We start from the raw sequence: 13120 nt of genomic DNA on the forward strand, positions 1-13120 counted from the left end.
CCAAGACGACGTGTCGCGTGCCAGACCCGTGTCCCTACCTCAAAGGTCAAGGTCACACTTAGTGTTTATTCACAATGGAGTGCTGCTTTATTCACAATGGAGTGCTGCATATAAGGACATAGAGTATAGATTGTCGTTGTTGTAACTTTCCCTTGTATGGACAGATTTTAAAATAACTTGCCACATGTGTTCCACATACCAAGACGACATGTCGCGTGCAAGACCGGTGTCCTTGCCTCAAAGGTCAAGGTCACACATAGTGTTTATTCACAATGTAGTGCTGCATATAAGGACATAGAGTATAGGTTGTCGTGTCCGGGCTGTAACTTTCCCTTGTATGGACAGATTTTAAAATAACTTGCCACATGTGTTCCACATACCAAGACGACGTGTCGCGTGCAAGACCCGTGTCCCTACCTCAAAGGTCAAGGTCACACTTAGTGTTTATTCACAATGGAGTGCTGCATACAAGGACATAGGGTATAGGTTGTCGTGTCCGGGCTGTAACTTTCTCTTGTATGGACAAATTTTAAAATAACTTTCTACATGTGTTCCACATACGAAGACGACGTGTCGTGTGCAAGACCCATGTCCCTACCTCTAAGGTGAAAGATACACTAAGTGTTTATTCACAGGGGAATTCTGAATATAAGGACATAACAGTGTAGGTTGTCAAGTATGGGTGGTATTTTTTTATGTTCAGAGGCAATTTAAAATAACTTGCCATATGTATTTGACACGTAAAGGCATGATCAACTTTTCATGTACTGACCTTGTTCGTAGGTCAATGTCACATTCGGGGGCATTCGTCACATACTGTGACAGCTCTTGTTTTTGCTATCATTAACCCACAAGTCCACTTTCTAGACAACTTAATAAGTGATCAGAACAGCTTAATGTTTAACTGGTAGTAAATTTAGTTAACATGTATACCATGGCAAGGTCACTCATATTTTATGTATAATAAATCTTGCATCATGTGTTTCAGCGTTTGATGAACTTGTTGAAGCATACACGGAACAGGCTAAAGGCTTATTGGATGGTGGGGCAGATGTACTGCTGGTCGAAACAATCTTTGATACTGCTAACTCTAAGGTGATAATAAGCTGGTCAGTCTTTCAATGAAAAAGAGTCAGCATATTTGTTATATCCTTGGATGGCATGCAAAAACTGTAACCTTGGCCATACAAAAAAAGAAAATTAAAGCAATCACACGAAACCTGGTCAGTATGTTTTTACTGACAAAATCTAGCCAAAATACATCCTTAATTTGAATTTTGATAAAAAAAACTCAGAAGTAAATATTACGCAAATCAAAAATAGTGAGCTTAGCTGTTATAAGGGACTTATGAAAGTTTCGAGAAATTGATGACAGTTTACTGCAATCGTATGGATCATAGTTTTGCTGTTTAAAAGACAATTCATGAAGAATTTGACATTTCCTTTTCAGGCAGCCCTTTTTGCCATTGAAGAGCTGTTTAAAGTGGAGAATAGAAGCTGTCCTATCTTTGTAAGTGTTTATAATATTTACTTCACTAATACATATAGCCCGGAATTAACATAACTGGGTTTTCCCATGCCAGTACAAATAAAAGGTGAATTTCAAGCTATTGAAATTCATGTAACAGTCCAGTGACTCTTATTGTTTCCTAAGTAACATGTGTATATAACAACGGTTTAATTTTGTTTGTACCGGAGGATTAGGTCGGAAAAACCAGAATGGCTATAATTCCGGGCTACAACTATTGGAGCCCCAGTTTTAGAAGTAAATTGGACTATATGTTAAAAACCCTTCAAGCCATTTTGCCAGCATCCACATGTATGTGGCCTCAGGTCAGATTTTCCAATCAGGACCTAATACATAATTTATGAAGGATACTTAAATAGTGTTTTCCAACAGCCTTGAAAATGAAAATGCTTACAAAAAATAGTAATAATATCAAAGAGCTTTCATTTGCATAGGTAATGGATAAATGACCATGTCAATTGTATTTTTATAAATAATCTGTATCATAAACAGGTGTCGGGTACAATAGTGGACAAAAGTGGTCGGACACTGTCTGGTCAGACCACTGAAGCTTTCCTGATCAGTGTTTCCCACAGTGAACCCATGTGGTAGGTTTATTTGCTCATCTTAGTGCAGAAAAATTGTGTGAAACAAACACTGTAAAATCAACGCTTTTCTAATTTTCTTTTAATTCTTTCAATAACTTTCAATGTAAATTTTTTTGTCCGCCATTTTGTTTCCAGCGCACATGCTGACCTCTTTAACATCTTTAACTCTTTAACCAAACTACCCTATTATTCTATGGTAGGCTACTGTCACACAAAACTATATTATATGCATCAACAATTTGGTTTATAATAAGTCCACATGGGGATAAATTTGACACTAGCCCTGCATGTATATCAGGATAAATACAGTATGAATTGTCTTAAGTAGTTATACCCAATTAAATGTTTTCAGTCTTGGCCTGAATTGTGCCCTGGGGGCAGGGGAGATGAGGCCCTTCCTGGAGACCGTCAGTAACAACACCAAGGCATTCACCATCTGTTACCCAAATGCTGGTATGTACAATGCTCTGATACGAGATGTAATGTAAACTGTACACTTCTGTACCAGTAATAATCATTCGTGCGCTGTTGAAGGCATGCACACAGAAGGGGAGGATACTTTTACCGTAAAGCGGAGTTTAATAAATTTGACGGCCATATCTGTTAGCACATGACAATCAGTTCTGGCACTCTTCTGAAACAAAAGGGGTAAACACTGCTTTTTTACTTGTTAGACAGAATGCTATGGTTTTAAACTTGTATGTAATAATGATGTTAAATTTGTGTGTGTTTTGTGATCCTTTTGATGGTTTTTCATGACACTTTTGATAATTTTTAATCCCATCTGGTCTGTGTAGAATTTAAATGTTATAGGTTGTATTATTTTCTTTACAGTTCTTCTTATTTTATATTAAAATACACTAAAAATACTTAAATTGTTATTTTAAGGACTCCCAAACACATTTGGTGAGTATGATGAAACACCAGAAATGATGGCTTCACAGTTGAAGGTATGATTTCATACCCATTAGATACATTTTGCTTACTAAGTATCTGTTCTTTTGGGGAAATGAAGTAAGTATTGTGATAGCCGTTGATGTTGGCCGCAGCTGCATACAAAATCCTTAAAGTCATACTCATATTTAAAATCAATATGTACACATGTATTACAAACACATTTTGAGTGATAAACATTTAAATTCTTACCAAATTAGGCATTGATGGAAAATATTAATTACTGATACCAAAATTGTAACCGTGTATTACATAGCTAAAAAGGCACAAATATTAAATGACTGGTGGTTCCTAAAAGATTTACAGTGATCAACTATTGTCTCATAAGGTAGAAATACTGTGTTTTCTGCACCTTACTTTCAAATTAAACAAGGCATCCTTCATAAGAACCATTGTTTTTGATATTTATTCATCAGTTTTGGTAATTTAAATCAATTTTATTAATTGTGGTACATTTTATTTTGGAGTAAGAGTTCATCTTAATTTTACCCGTAAAAAAGAGATGTTATATTCAAGATATTCAAATAAAGCTTAGTTCACATGATACCTGTGACAATACACAGATGTGTCTTAAGAATCAAGACTTGGCTAATGATAGTTGTTTCATGCCCGTTTATCAAGTCAAACACACAAAGTTCTTTCAATCTTTGTTTGCAGCATTTTTGTTAACAGATCTGAGAACTTATAAAAAAAAGAGAAGCAATTTTGAGCATTCGTAACTCTTCATTCTTAGTCAACTTTTGCTTTAGATCACTTTCTAAAATCATTTGAGCTATTTTCAACCAAAATGAGCCGTAGCCATTTTGCATGAAACTTTTACTAAGAACCATTACCGTTTGTGTATATTTGTCTTTACCTGATGCCATCAGGCGCTATGGAGGGAACTCTGGTAAATTATCTATGGCCAACATGTCCCCTTTTGCACCAAAATATGTACTTTATGAAGATGATTAAGGCACATTAGTTGTGTCACATAACCTGATTTTTGGCCCAAAGTCTGAAAACTTTCATTAGAAAGAATAATAAAATGAATATAGCTGTAATGATTTAAAAAAATATAGCCAGATTATTGACTTTGGGCCAAAATATCTATGATCAAAGACAGGTTAGGACAATATTGAAAATATTATTAAATTCTCTTCTAAATCTGATTCTCCCCAACAGGTGTTTGCCAAGGATGGTCTTATCAACATCATAGGAGGCTGTTGTGGGACTACACCTGAACACATCAAGTAATAAGAATGATTGAGTTACAACTTACGAACCGAAATCTTGCTTGAATCATTCACACTTATATAACTTATTGCAATACCATAATGTCTATATTTTATGTAAAATGACAAAAATACATTGCACATCAGAGGGGGTTCGAAATTTACTAATACCGGTACCTTTAAAACAGTTTTGGAAGGAATTTACCTTCAAGCATAGCGTCCATCTTCTCAATAAAGTTATTTCAGTCTGATTTTACAATCATTGTCATAATTATAATGGTAAGTTTTATACGCAAATTTAGCATACTTTGTCTCACAAAGCCGTATCGCTATTTATCAATATTTACACCTCAACTTTCATTTCTTCATTGAACAGCCTTTCGGCAATTGCAAATATTTTCGGAATAATGGAATATCATAGGATATATTCAGATTGCGAATCATGAATATTAATAGTGAAATATTGTTTGTATTCTTTTATAAGGCCACTAATTTCTATATGAACGGACTCCACACACTTGCATTCATACCCCAATAATGACCTGTAATTCATTCCTTAAATATACATTGTATTAATAATAGGTGTTACCAATAATACAATAAATTCATTGACAGGGCCTGACTACATAAGTGCAATTTTGCAGTGTTTCAATAAATATCTTATATATATATATTCTTTCTATACACTGTATTTTGTTTTCTATCATTTAATTGTGCTCTACTTATAACATTGATGCATAAATATTTTACCAACAGAGCAATTGCTGAAGCTGTAAAGCCCTTCCCACCCCGAATCCCACCCACCAGTCTTTATGAGGGCTACATGCTTCTTTGTGGGCTTGAAGAGGCTCGACTAGGCCCGTACACAAACTTTGTCAACATCGGAGAGAGGTGCAATGTCGCAGGCTCCAGGAGGTTTGCAAATCTCATTACAAAAGGAAAATATGATGTGAGTATTTGTTTTACCTGGGCAAGTTATGAATAAAATTTTGGTTTGTGCTTTTAATATGCTAGATTCTATGAAGGTAAATAATTTGTCAATAAACTGCTTAAGATGTGTAAAACAATAATTTCTAGTGTAGATATATAAATAATGATGTTGTAATTTTTAACCTTACAAAATGGCTTAATCCAAACAATGGCTAAATTGCGACAAACTACAGAAGTATTACCTGAAGTATTTAGTTTTTCAGTACATTTATTTAATCTTCATTAAATTTTACATTGTAACTGAGGCTTATGCAACAGCCAATGAGAACGATGTTGCTTTATTCTACTGCTAATGAAATCTCCTATTGCATTTTGAAGGCCAAGAACTACTAAAGATTGATTTAATTTCGCAAGTGTTGAAAACATACTTGTGAATCAATTTAATTTAACCCTTTGCATGCTGGGTAAATTGTTGTCTGCTCAAAAATGTCGTCTGGGTTTATTCTAAATTTCTTTCAATTTACTTAAAACTTTGGGGATATATTGACTGAGTGGCAAACAGCTTGGAACCTGACCAGGCACCGAGTTACTCGGTGTCTGGTCTGGTTCCAAGCTGTTTGCAAAGCCTTTAAAATCACCATCAGCAGCCTAAGGGTTAAAGTGAAATATTTAATTGACTGTTGCTTTTGGATTATAAAATAATGGAGTCGCAAATTTTAAAGATTGCAAAGTTGTCCAAAATATATGAAATCATGAAAGATTTACATTTCAGGAAGCTTTGAACATAGCAAAGCTGCAGGTGGAGAATGGAGCCCAGATTATCGATATTAACATGGACGAGGGAATGTTGGACGGAGTTGCAGCCATGACCAAGTTTGTCAACCTGATCTCATCAGAACCAGACATTTCAAAAGTGCCGTTGTGTTTAGACTCATCAAATTTTGCTGTGATTGAGGCTGGGCTCAAATGTACCCAGGGAAAGTGCATTGTGAACAGTATCAGCTTGAAAGAAGGAGAGAAGGATTTTATAGAAAAAGCTCAGAAGATAAAGCAGTACGGGGCAGCGGTTGTGGTTATGGCCTTTGATGAGGAGGGGCAGGTATATAGTTAATAATGCTCTCAAGGTCCATCTTATTTGTGAACATATTTACAAAATATAGTTAAATTATGAATTTTAGTTTGCTGTTACAATAGTATAACAAATTTTGTGGACATTTTTACTTGCAAATTGAAAAAAGCTTAGAATTAAATAAATAATTATCTGTTCTTAAAATTCTAAAAAGAGATATGTTCATGAATATGAAAAAGTCTCTGTTTTAAACAAAATTTTATAATAATAATATATCAACAGCATTTTTGGGCCGTTATTCAGCCCTATTCGGCTCCTGAAAAAGAATATAGTTTCCGCTTGCTCTGGTGAAAAAATTCCTTTAAAATAAAAAATAAAGTATTATTGACATTTAGCAATTACCGCAAAATAGTGCCATTCATGAATATGCCCATAGGTTTGTTCAATAGAATGTTTGGAAACAAGTTGAACTTTTTATGAATCATGTTATGTTGTTCCCCTTTTTGACAAAACAACTGTCACGCTTTTTTTCCCCACATCAAAAGGCCCCACATCCATTCGCTTAAAAGTAGGGAAAAAAAACATGGAACACTTGAACACTTGTCTTTAAATATCAGCCATTGAAATTATTTCTGCCCAACATCAGTAAATAAGTTTTGACAGCAGAAAATATATATCTCTGCACCAGTTTAAACGATATTCGTTTTGTAGTATTTTTGTAAGTCTTGTGAATTATTACATTGTATTGTGGCTGAATCAAGAATTTTTTAAATCGTAAAAAAGAAAAAAAAAATCAACAAGGTTAATTTATTTTAGTATTTATTTGTTTTATACTATACATTCAATTATTGAGTACAGTAACAAGTATCAGCATTATAAATATTATTTGTGTAATATAAGGTCAATTTTACTGTAGATTTGATAAAATGATGAAGTTATTATGTCTGGAAATCCTATGCTCTTACATATATGACAAATGTCATGTCAACTCAAAGTAAATACTTGGTAGTTCTGTATTTACCACACACTTTTTGTACTGTAAACTAGTCTGATAACTATGAGTGCTTGCTTACAGGCGACAGAATCTGCTCGGAAGGTTGAGATCTGCACGAGATCCTACAACATCCTCGTGCAGCAGGTTGGGTTTAACCGTAATGACATCATTTTTGACCCCAACATCCTCACCATAGCAACGGGGATGGAGGAACATGATCGATACGGAATAGAATTCATAGAAGCTACCAAGCTAATCAAGGTAATTTTTGGATTCTTATTTGCTTTTCTTGTTTTGTCTGTGTAACACTGTTCACTTGGCTTCTATGTTGTTCCGTTAGAGGCTCACCATGTATGTAGTTACATGTATTGAAGTGTCAGTGTTTATCAATAGTACAATATAATAACCTGAAATGCTAACTTAGATAAAAACATTGCTATTAGCTTAACATCATGGATTATATTATTAAGAAATGCTATCATTGAGAAGTATGAGAGAAAAATAGTATAGATCATACTATTAATATAACACGTACCGTTTGTCAGTCTTCAGAAAAACACCAATGTTGAGTTAAGGTTGTTTTTCTGCCATAAATGTACTTATGTACTTGTGCTTGTCTCTAGGCAACACTGCCAGGTGCCCGTGTTAGTGGAGGCTTGTCCAACTTCTCATTCTCATTCCGAGGGATGGAGGCTGTCAGAGAGGCGATGCACAGCGTTTTTCTTTACCACGCTATTAAGGTTGGTATAGAGATGGCGTGTATTAATATTACTACATATTGCTTGAGGAGCTGTAATTTTGAGTTTTGTCTCATTTCCTGGAATAAAGTCCTTAAAGCGTTCTTCCTCTACCACATATCATTAAGGTTGTAGGTTTTTTAGAATGTTTTGAGGGATTTTAAAGTCCATGTGAGGCTTTGTAAGTCAGGAAGATGGTTTTAAAGGTCAGTATGTGGGTTTATAAGGTCAGTGTGAGGGTTTATATGATCAGTTAAAGGGTCTTTTAGGTCAGTGTGAGGATTGAGAAGGTCAGTGTAAGGCCTTTAAAGGTCAGTGTGAGGGGTTTTAAGGTTAGTGTAAGGGGTTTTGAAGGTCACTGTGAGTTGTTTTTTAGGTCAGTGTGAGTGTTAAAGGTCAGTGTAAGGGGTTTTGAGGTCAGTGAGAGGGTTTATAAGGTCAGTGTGAGGGTTCATAAGGTTAGTTAGTGAGTCTTTAAAGGTCAGTGTCAGGGCTTTTATTAGGTCTGTGTTGGGGGTTTTAAGGTCAGTGTGAGGGTTTTTGAGGTCAATGTGAGGGCTTATAAGGGTAGAGTGAGACATGTCAAGGTCAGTGTGAGGGTATTTAAAGTCAGTGCAAGGGGTTTTGAGGTCAGTGTAAGGGATTTTTATGTCAGTGTGCTGGGTTTTAAGGTCAGAGGGGGTGGGGGGGGGGTTAAGGTCAGTCAGAGGGTTTTAAGGTCGATGTGATAAGTTTGGAGGTCAGTGTGAGTGATTTGATGGTCAGAAAGAGGGGTTTTAAGGTCAGTAAGGGTTTTTTTAAGGTCAGTTAGAGGGGTTTTAGGTCTATGTGATGGGCTTTTAAGGTCAGTATGAGGGTTTATATATGACAGGCTTGCTGAAGTCAGCATTGATGTGTTTATGCAAAAACATGTGAAAATTTAAGTAATGAGAAATAATGAATTAAGTATTGCTCTTTTTTTCATGCCTTGAATAAAATGCGTAGTCATTCATAAATCATTTCTTAGAGTCAATTAAATACAGATGATTTTTTTGACAAGTCCAAAACATTTTGTTTAAGATCTTATTTCAGAAAAGTTCCAAACATTTCATAGTGTTTATTTGATATTATATTAAGATTATTATTTCTCCCCACCCTAGGCTGGAATGGACATGGGAATTGTGAATGCTGGCTGCTTGCCCGTGTATGATGACATAGAGCCTAAACTGCTGGAGATGTGTGAAAATCTGCTATGGGCTCGAGACCCTAATGGCACTGATAAACTTCTAGCTTATGCCCAGGTATGCTCTTAAATATTTTAACTATTGTTACACATATACAACTTCATGTAAATAACACCAAATATATAGCAACAAACATTTTAATAAAGGAGGGACTTTTTTTCTTCACAGAAAAGGTTGAATGAAATTAAGATTTAGTAATGTTAGTTGCATATTTAATTTTACAATAAATTGCCTTCTAACATGGAAGGTCAGACTTTAAACTTTCATAAAATATGTGTACATTATAAGTTTATCAAATGAAGACCTCTGGCCCATACACAAACAAAATGTCATAGTGTATATTGCAATTAATATTTAATGTCACTGACAAAATAGTTGCATGAGTGAGATCTAAGATTCTATGTGACTGTTTCTCACACAAGAGGTTGTTGCTTAGGGGCTAACAATACTAGACACCATTATTGAGGGATTCAGGTTAGCTTGTAGTAATGTAAAGCTGCCTCAATGATTAAGCTTACATTAGTATAAACATAAGAAGGATTGCTAGTATGTTCTGTTTATTTTCAGTCGATGGGTCAGGGTGGTAAGAAGTTGGTGGTCAGTGACGAGTGGCGGGGCAAGGATGTGGAGGAGCGACTCTCATACTCTCTCATCAAGGTAAGAAAGTTGCCTTGTACTGTAGATTGGTTAAATGCAAGCATCTCATGTTCACAATTTTCAATTTTGACCAATTTCAGGAGGTTAAAAATGTGGATGCCATTTCATAATCTTTAGAAGATAACAGTTTATCAAAAAAATTGCTGGGTTAAATTTTCAAACATGATGGATTCTGTAAAAATTGTGGAAATTAATCACTCACTTACAAATGTACAGTATTATATCCTTTATGAAAATGGATAAAATTCATTATAACCTTTGTAACATTTACAACTTAATCATTCATCTAGGAAAAGTTTACTAATTTCAGTAATCAAATTCCGCTTGTAAACTTTTTAGCAAGTTTCCCAAATGATATACAATCGAATGTCATAACTAAATCATTCTTAATAAAAAGAAGTGTTCATCAAGTGGGTTCCTTGTCCATGGGGGGGGGGGGTGTTATTGCGATTTTACCAATCATCATTTTTAACCAGGTTTTCACATAGTGAAACCTGGTTAGTAGAATGACAAACGTCGTTGTTCGGGCGGGTGGGCGGTCCGCCGGGCGGTGTCAAACTTACCTATGAAACTGAATAACTTTAGTAAGGGTTGACATATCTTGACCAAACTTGGTCTATAGAAAGAGTTTATAGGTACCTTTCATGGGATTGCGTTTGGGGTCCTTAGGGTCAAGGTCAAGGTCACTGTTACTAAAAATAGAAAAACGGCTGAAACTGAATAACTTTAGTTAGGGTTGACATATCCTGACCAAACTTGGTCTATAGGAAGAGTTTATGGATACCTTTCATGGGATTGCATTTGGGGTCCCTAGGGTCAAGGTCGCTGTTACTAGAAATAGAAAAATGGTTGAAACTGAATATCTTTAGTTAGGGTTGACATATCTTGACCAAACATTGCCGCGTTTCTTGTTTTATAAATACAAGTGTGAGTTGGTATGATTAACATTGATTTTAAGTCAAAGAACTGTGGTTATGAATCTTCATCAGTGCATTGTAAACTCGTTTATCCTTTCCAGGGTATTGACAAGTTTGTTGTTGAGGATACAGAGGAGGCCAGGCAGAACCTGCAGAAATACCCAAGACCCCTCAATGTCATAGAAGGGCCTCTCATGAAGGTTGGCTGGTTTTTATGCCTGTAACTTGTATCTCCTGTTTTAAAGTGGTAGTTTTTAATTGATAGAAGGCCAGGCAGAACTACAAAACATATCCAAGACTCCTTACCATTATAAAAGGGCCTCTCAGATATAGGTTGATTGTTTTTTTACCCTTTGTTCTAGTGTTTTGTGATTAAAAGTGGAAGGACTGGCCAAACAGATCTCTCAGAAATAACTAACACCCATCCATGTGACAGAGTTTAGAACCTTTATTTTAAAGATAAAAAGGTGATTTTCATGCTTGGTAACAGCGACCGGGATTAAACAAAATATAGCTTCTATTTTTAATAATGTTACATGTTTGTTTATTTTGAAGAAATATACTCCTTGACATTATAATTTTCAAGGTTTAAATAAAGATTTTTGTACAAACACATGAACATATAGAGTCACATGACAGTGTGATATTTTTGTTCTGGATAATTTTTAGGAAAAATTGTTAATTTTTAGGAAGAATTGTTATCATTCTTAATGGCAGTCTGGAATGTTAACAGTAATATAGATTAAGCTTTCTAACTATCTAAAAACATTTAAAAAAGTATTTTCTTGTATCTATCTAGGGAATGAGTGTTGTGGGTGACCTGTTTGGCGCGGGAAAGATGTTCCTTCCCCAGGTGATCAAGTCAGCGCGCGTGATGAAGAAAGCTGTAGGCCACCTGATACCCTTCATGGAGGTGGAACGCCAGGAGAGGATGAAGACCTCGGGAGCTACTGAACTGGTACGTGGGTGGTATGCTTATGATATTGATTTTTTTTAAAACACTTGTACATTACCTTATCAGGTATATTATATGAAGCTGCCTTAACTCTTGCTTTGTTTTTTTTTAAAGTTATTTGGGCCATCAGATCAACACACATGTCAAACAATGTTGTTTTTTTATAATTATTACTGTGTATATACAATATCTATTTGGAAACTTTAAGAGCTTAAATTGTCTGTTTATGTTATTAAGTTTATTTGATTTTGCTAGTAAAGTTTTCAATTTTATTTGTGACACTTTCTAAATATTTCACTTTAAAAACTTAATCTTGCGATATTTTGTCCTATTCATGTTGACCCCATTGTCCTTAGGTTTCTATTTGATTTACTTGTTTTCAGGAGTCAGCGTATGTTGGCACTGTTGTCATCGCAACCGTGAAGGGGGATGTTCACGACATCGGCAAAAATATTGTGGCTGTGGTGCTGGGCTGTAATAACTATAAGTAAGTGATAAGTTAACATAAGTGCTACTGTCTGAAGGTGAATGGCTTTATCTTTTAAATTAAATGTTTAAGTTCTGTGGCATATGGAAAATATCCATTAGATGTTCATATCTTTCTTTTTCGTGAATGTTTATGAAATATCTGTATAATAATGCAAACAGAACTGTAAAAGGGACGGGCCCTTAAGCTTTCATCTTACTGCCCAGTAGATCTAATGTTTACCAGAATATAACATATATTGAATTTAATGATATAGATCTTATGCAGTTGTGCTCCCCAGAATAGGATAAAAGAATTCCCTGCAGACATAGATCGTTAAATGAACTTAGAATAAATTATTAAAGTTTCATATTTTCCTTGTGTTTTGTACACAGGGAAGACGTGAAACTGAAAAAAACTTAGTCAACAATTATTTTTACCCTGTGTATTTTCCATCTTAGCTTATTAATGACAGAAAAATTGAATTGATGAGAATCGTAGAAATTATTACACTTCATTCTAGTTTTAAAATTGATGCTCCTGTTTTCTCTGACAGGGTGATTGATCTTGGAGTTATGACCCCCTGTGAAAAAATACTGCAAACAGCCATTGATCAAAAAGCAGGTATGTTGGAAGAGATTTTACCTTGTCCATTTTTATTGCAAAAAATAGCAGTGTGCTATTTTGGCGTTGGGTTGTCCGCCCTGGCTTGAAAAAACTTTTAACTTTGACATATCTCTAAAATCTACTGTACTGTAAATGTCTTTAACTTGGTGCGGTGTTTTTAGTGTCTTTTTTGTTTTGGCCAATTTTAAAAGACTTTAAATATTTGCCATACCATCATTTAATCATTGGAAATATACCTATTTTTTCAAACTTTTCGCTTTAT

The 13120-nt window shown here is 35.0% G+C and overlaps 1 protein-coding gene across 2 annotated transcripts in view; it reads left to right on the plus strand.

Moving 5' to 3' along the window:
- The window catches only part of LOC128208185 (methionine synthase-like), a 32702-nt gene that overhangs the window by 5096 nt on the left and 14486 nt on the right, over positions 1 to 13120 (plus strand). For both annotated transcript variants that reach the window (XM_052911615.1, XM_052911616.1), the window contains exons 6-21: positions 989 to 1095; positions 1451 to 1510; positions 2021 to 2115; positions 2468 to 2568; positions 3004 to 3065; positions 4234 to 4301; positions 5040 to 5232; positions 5986 to 6312; positions 7358 to 7537; positions 7900 to 8016; positions 9153 to 9293; positions 9804 to 9893; positions 10912 to 11010; positions 11610 to 11768; positions 12149 to 12252; positions 12788 to 12855. In XM_052911615.1, the coding sequence (XP_052767575.1) occupies positions 989 to 1095; positions 1451 to 1510; positions 2021 to 2115; positions 2468 to 2568; positions 3004 to 3065; positions 4234 to 4301; positions 5040 to 5232; positions 5986 to 6312; positions 7358 to 7537; positions 7900 to 8016; positions 9153 to 9293; positions 9804 to 9893; positions 10912 to 11010; positions 11610 to 11768; positions 12149 to 12252; positions 12788 to 12855 (1971 nt within the window). The remainder of the gene's footprint in view (positions 1 to 988; positions 1096 to 1450; positions 1511 to 2020; positions 2116 to 2467; positions 2569 to 3003; positions 3066 to 4233; positions 4302 to 5039; positions 5233 to 5985; positions 6313 to 7357; positions 7538 to 7899; positions 8017 to 9152; positions 9294 to 9803; positions 9894 to 10911; positions 11011 to 11609; positions 11769 to 12148; positions 12253 to 12787; positions 12856 to 13120) is intronic.

This window comes from Mya arenaria, chromosome 11 (assembly GCF_026914265.1).
Source record: "Mya arenaria isolate MELC-2E11 chromosome 11, ASM2691426v1".
Classification (NCBI taxonomy): Eukaryota; Metazoa; Mollusca; class Bivalvia; order Myida; family Myidae; genus Mya; species Mya arenaria.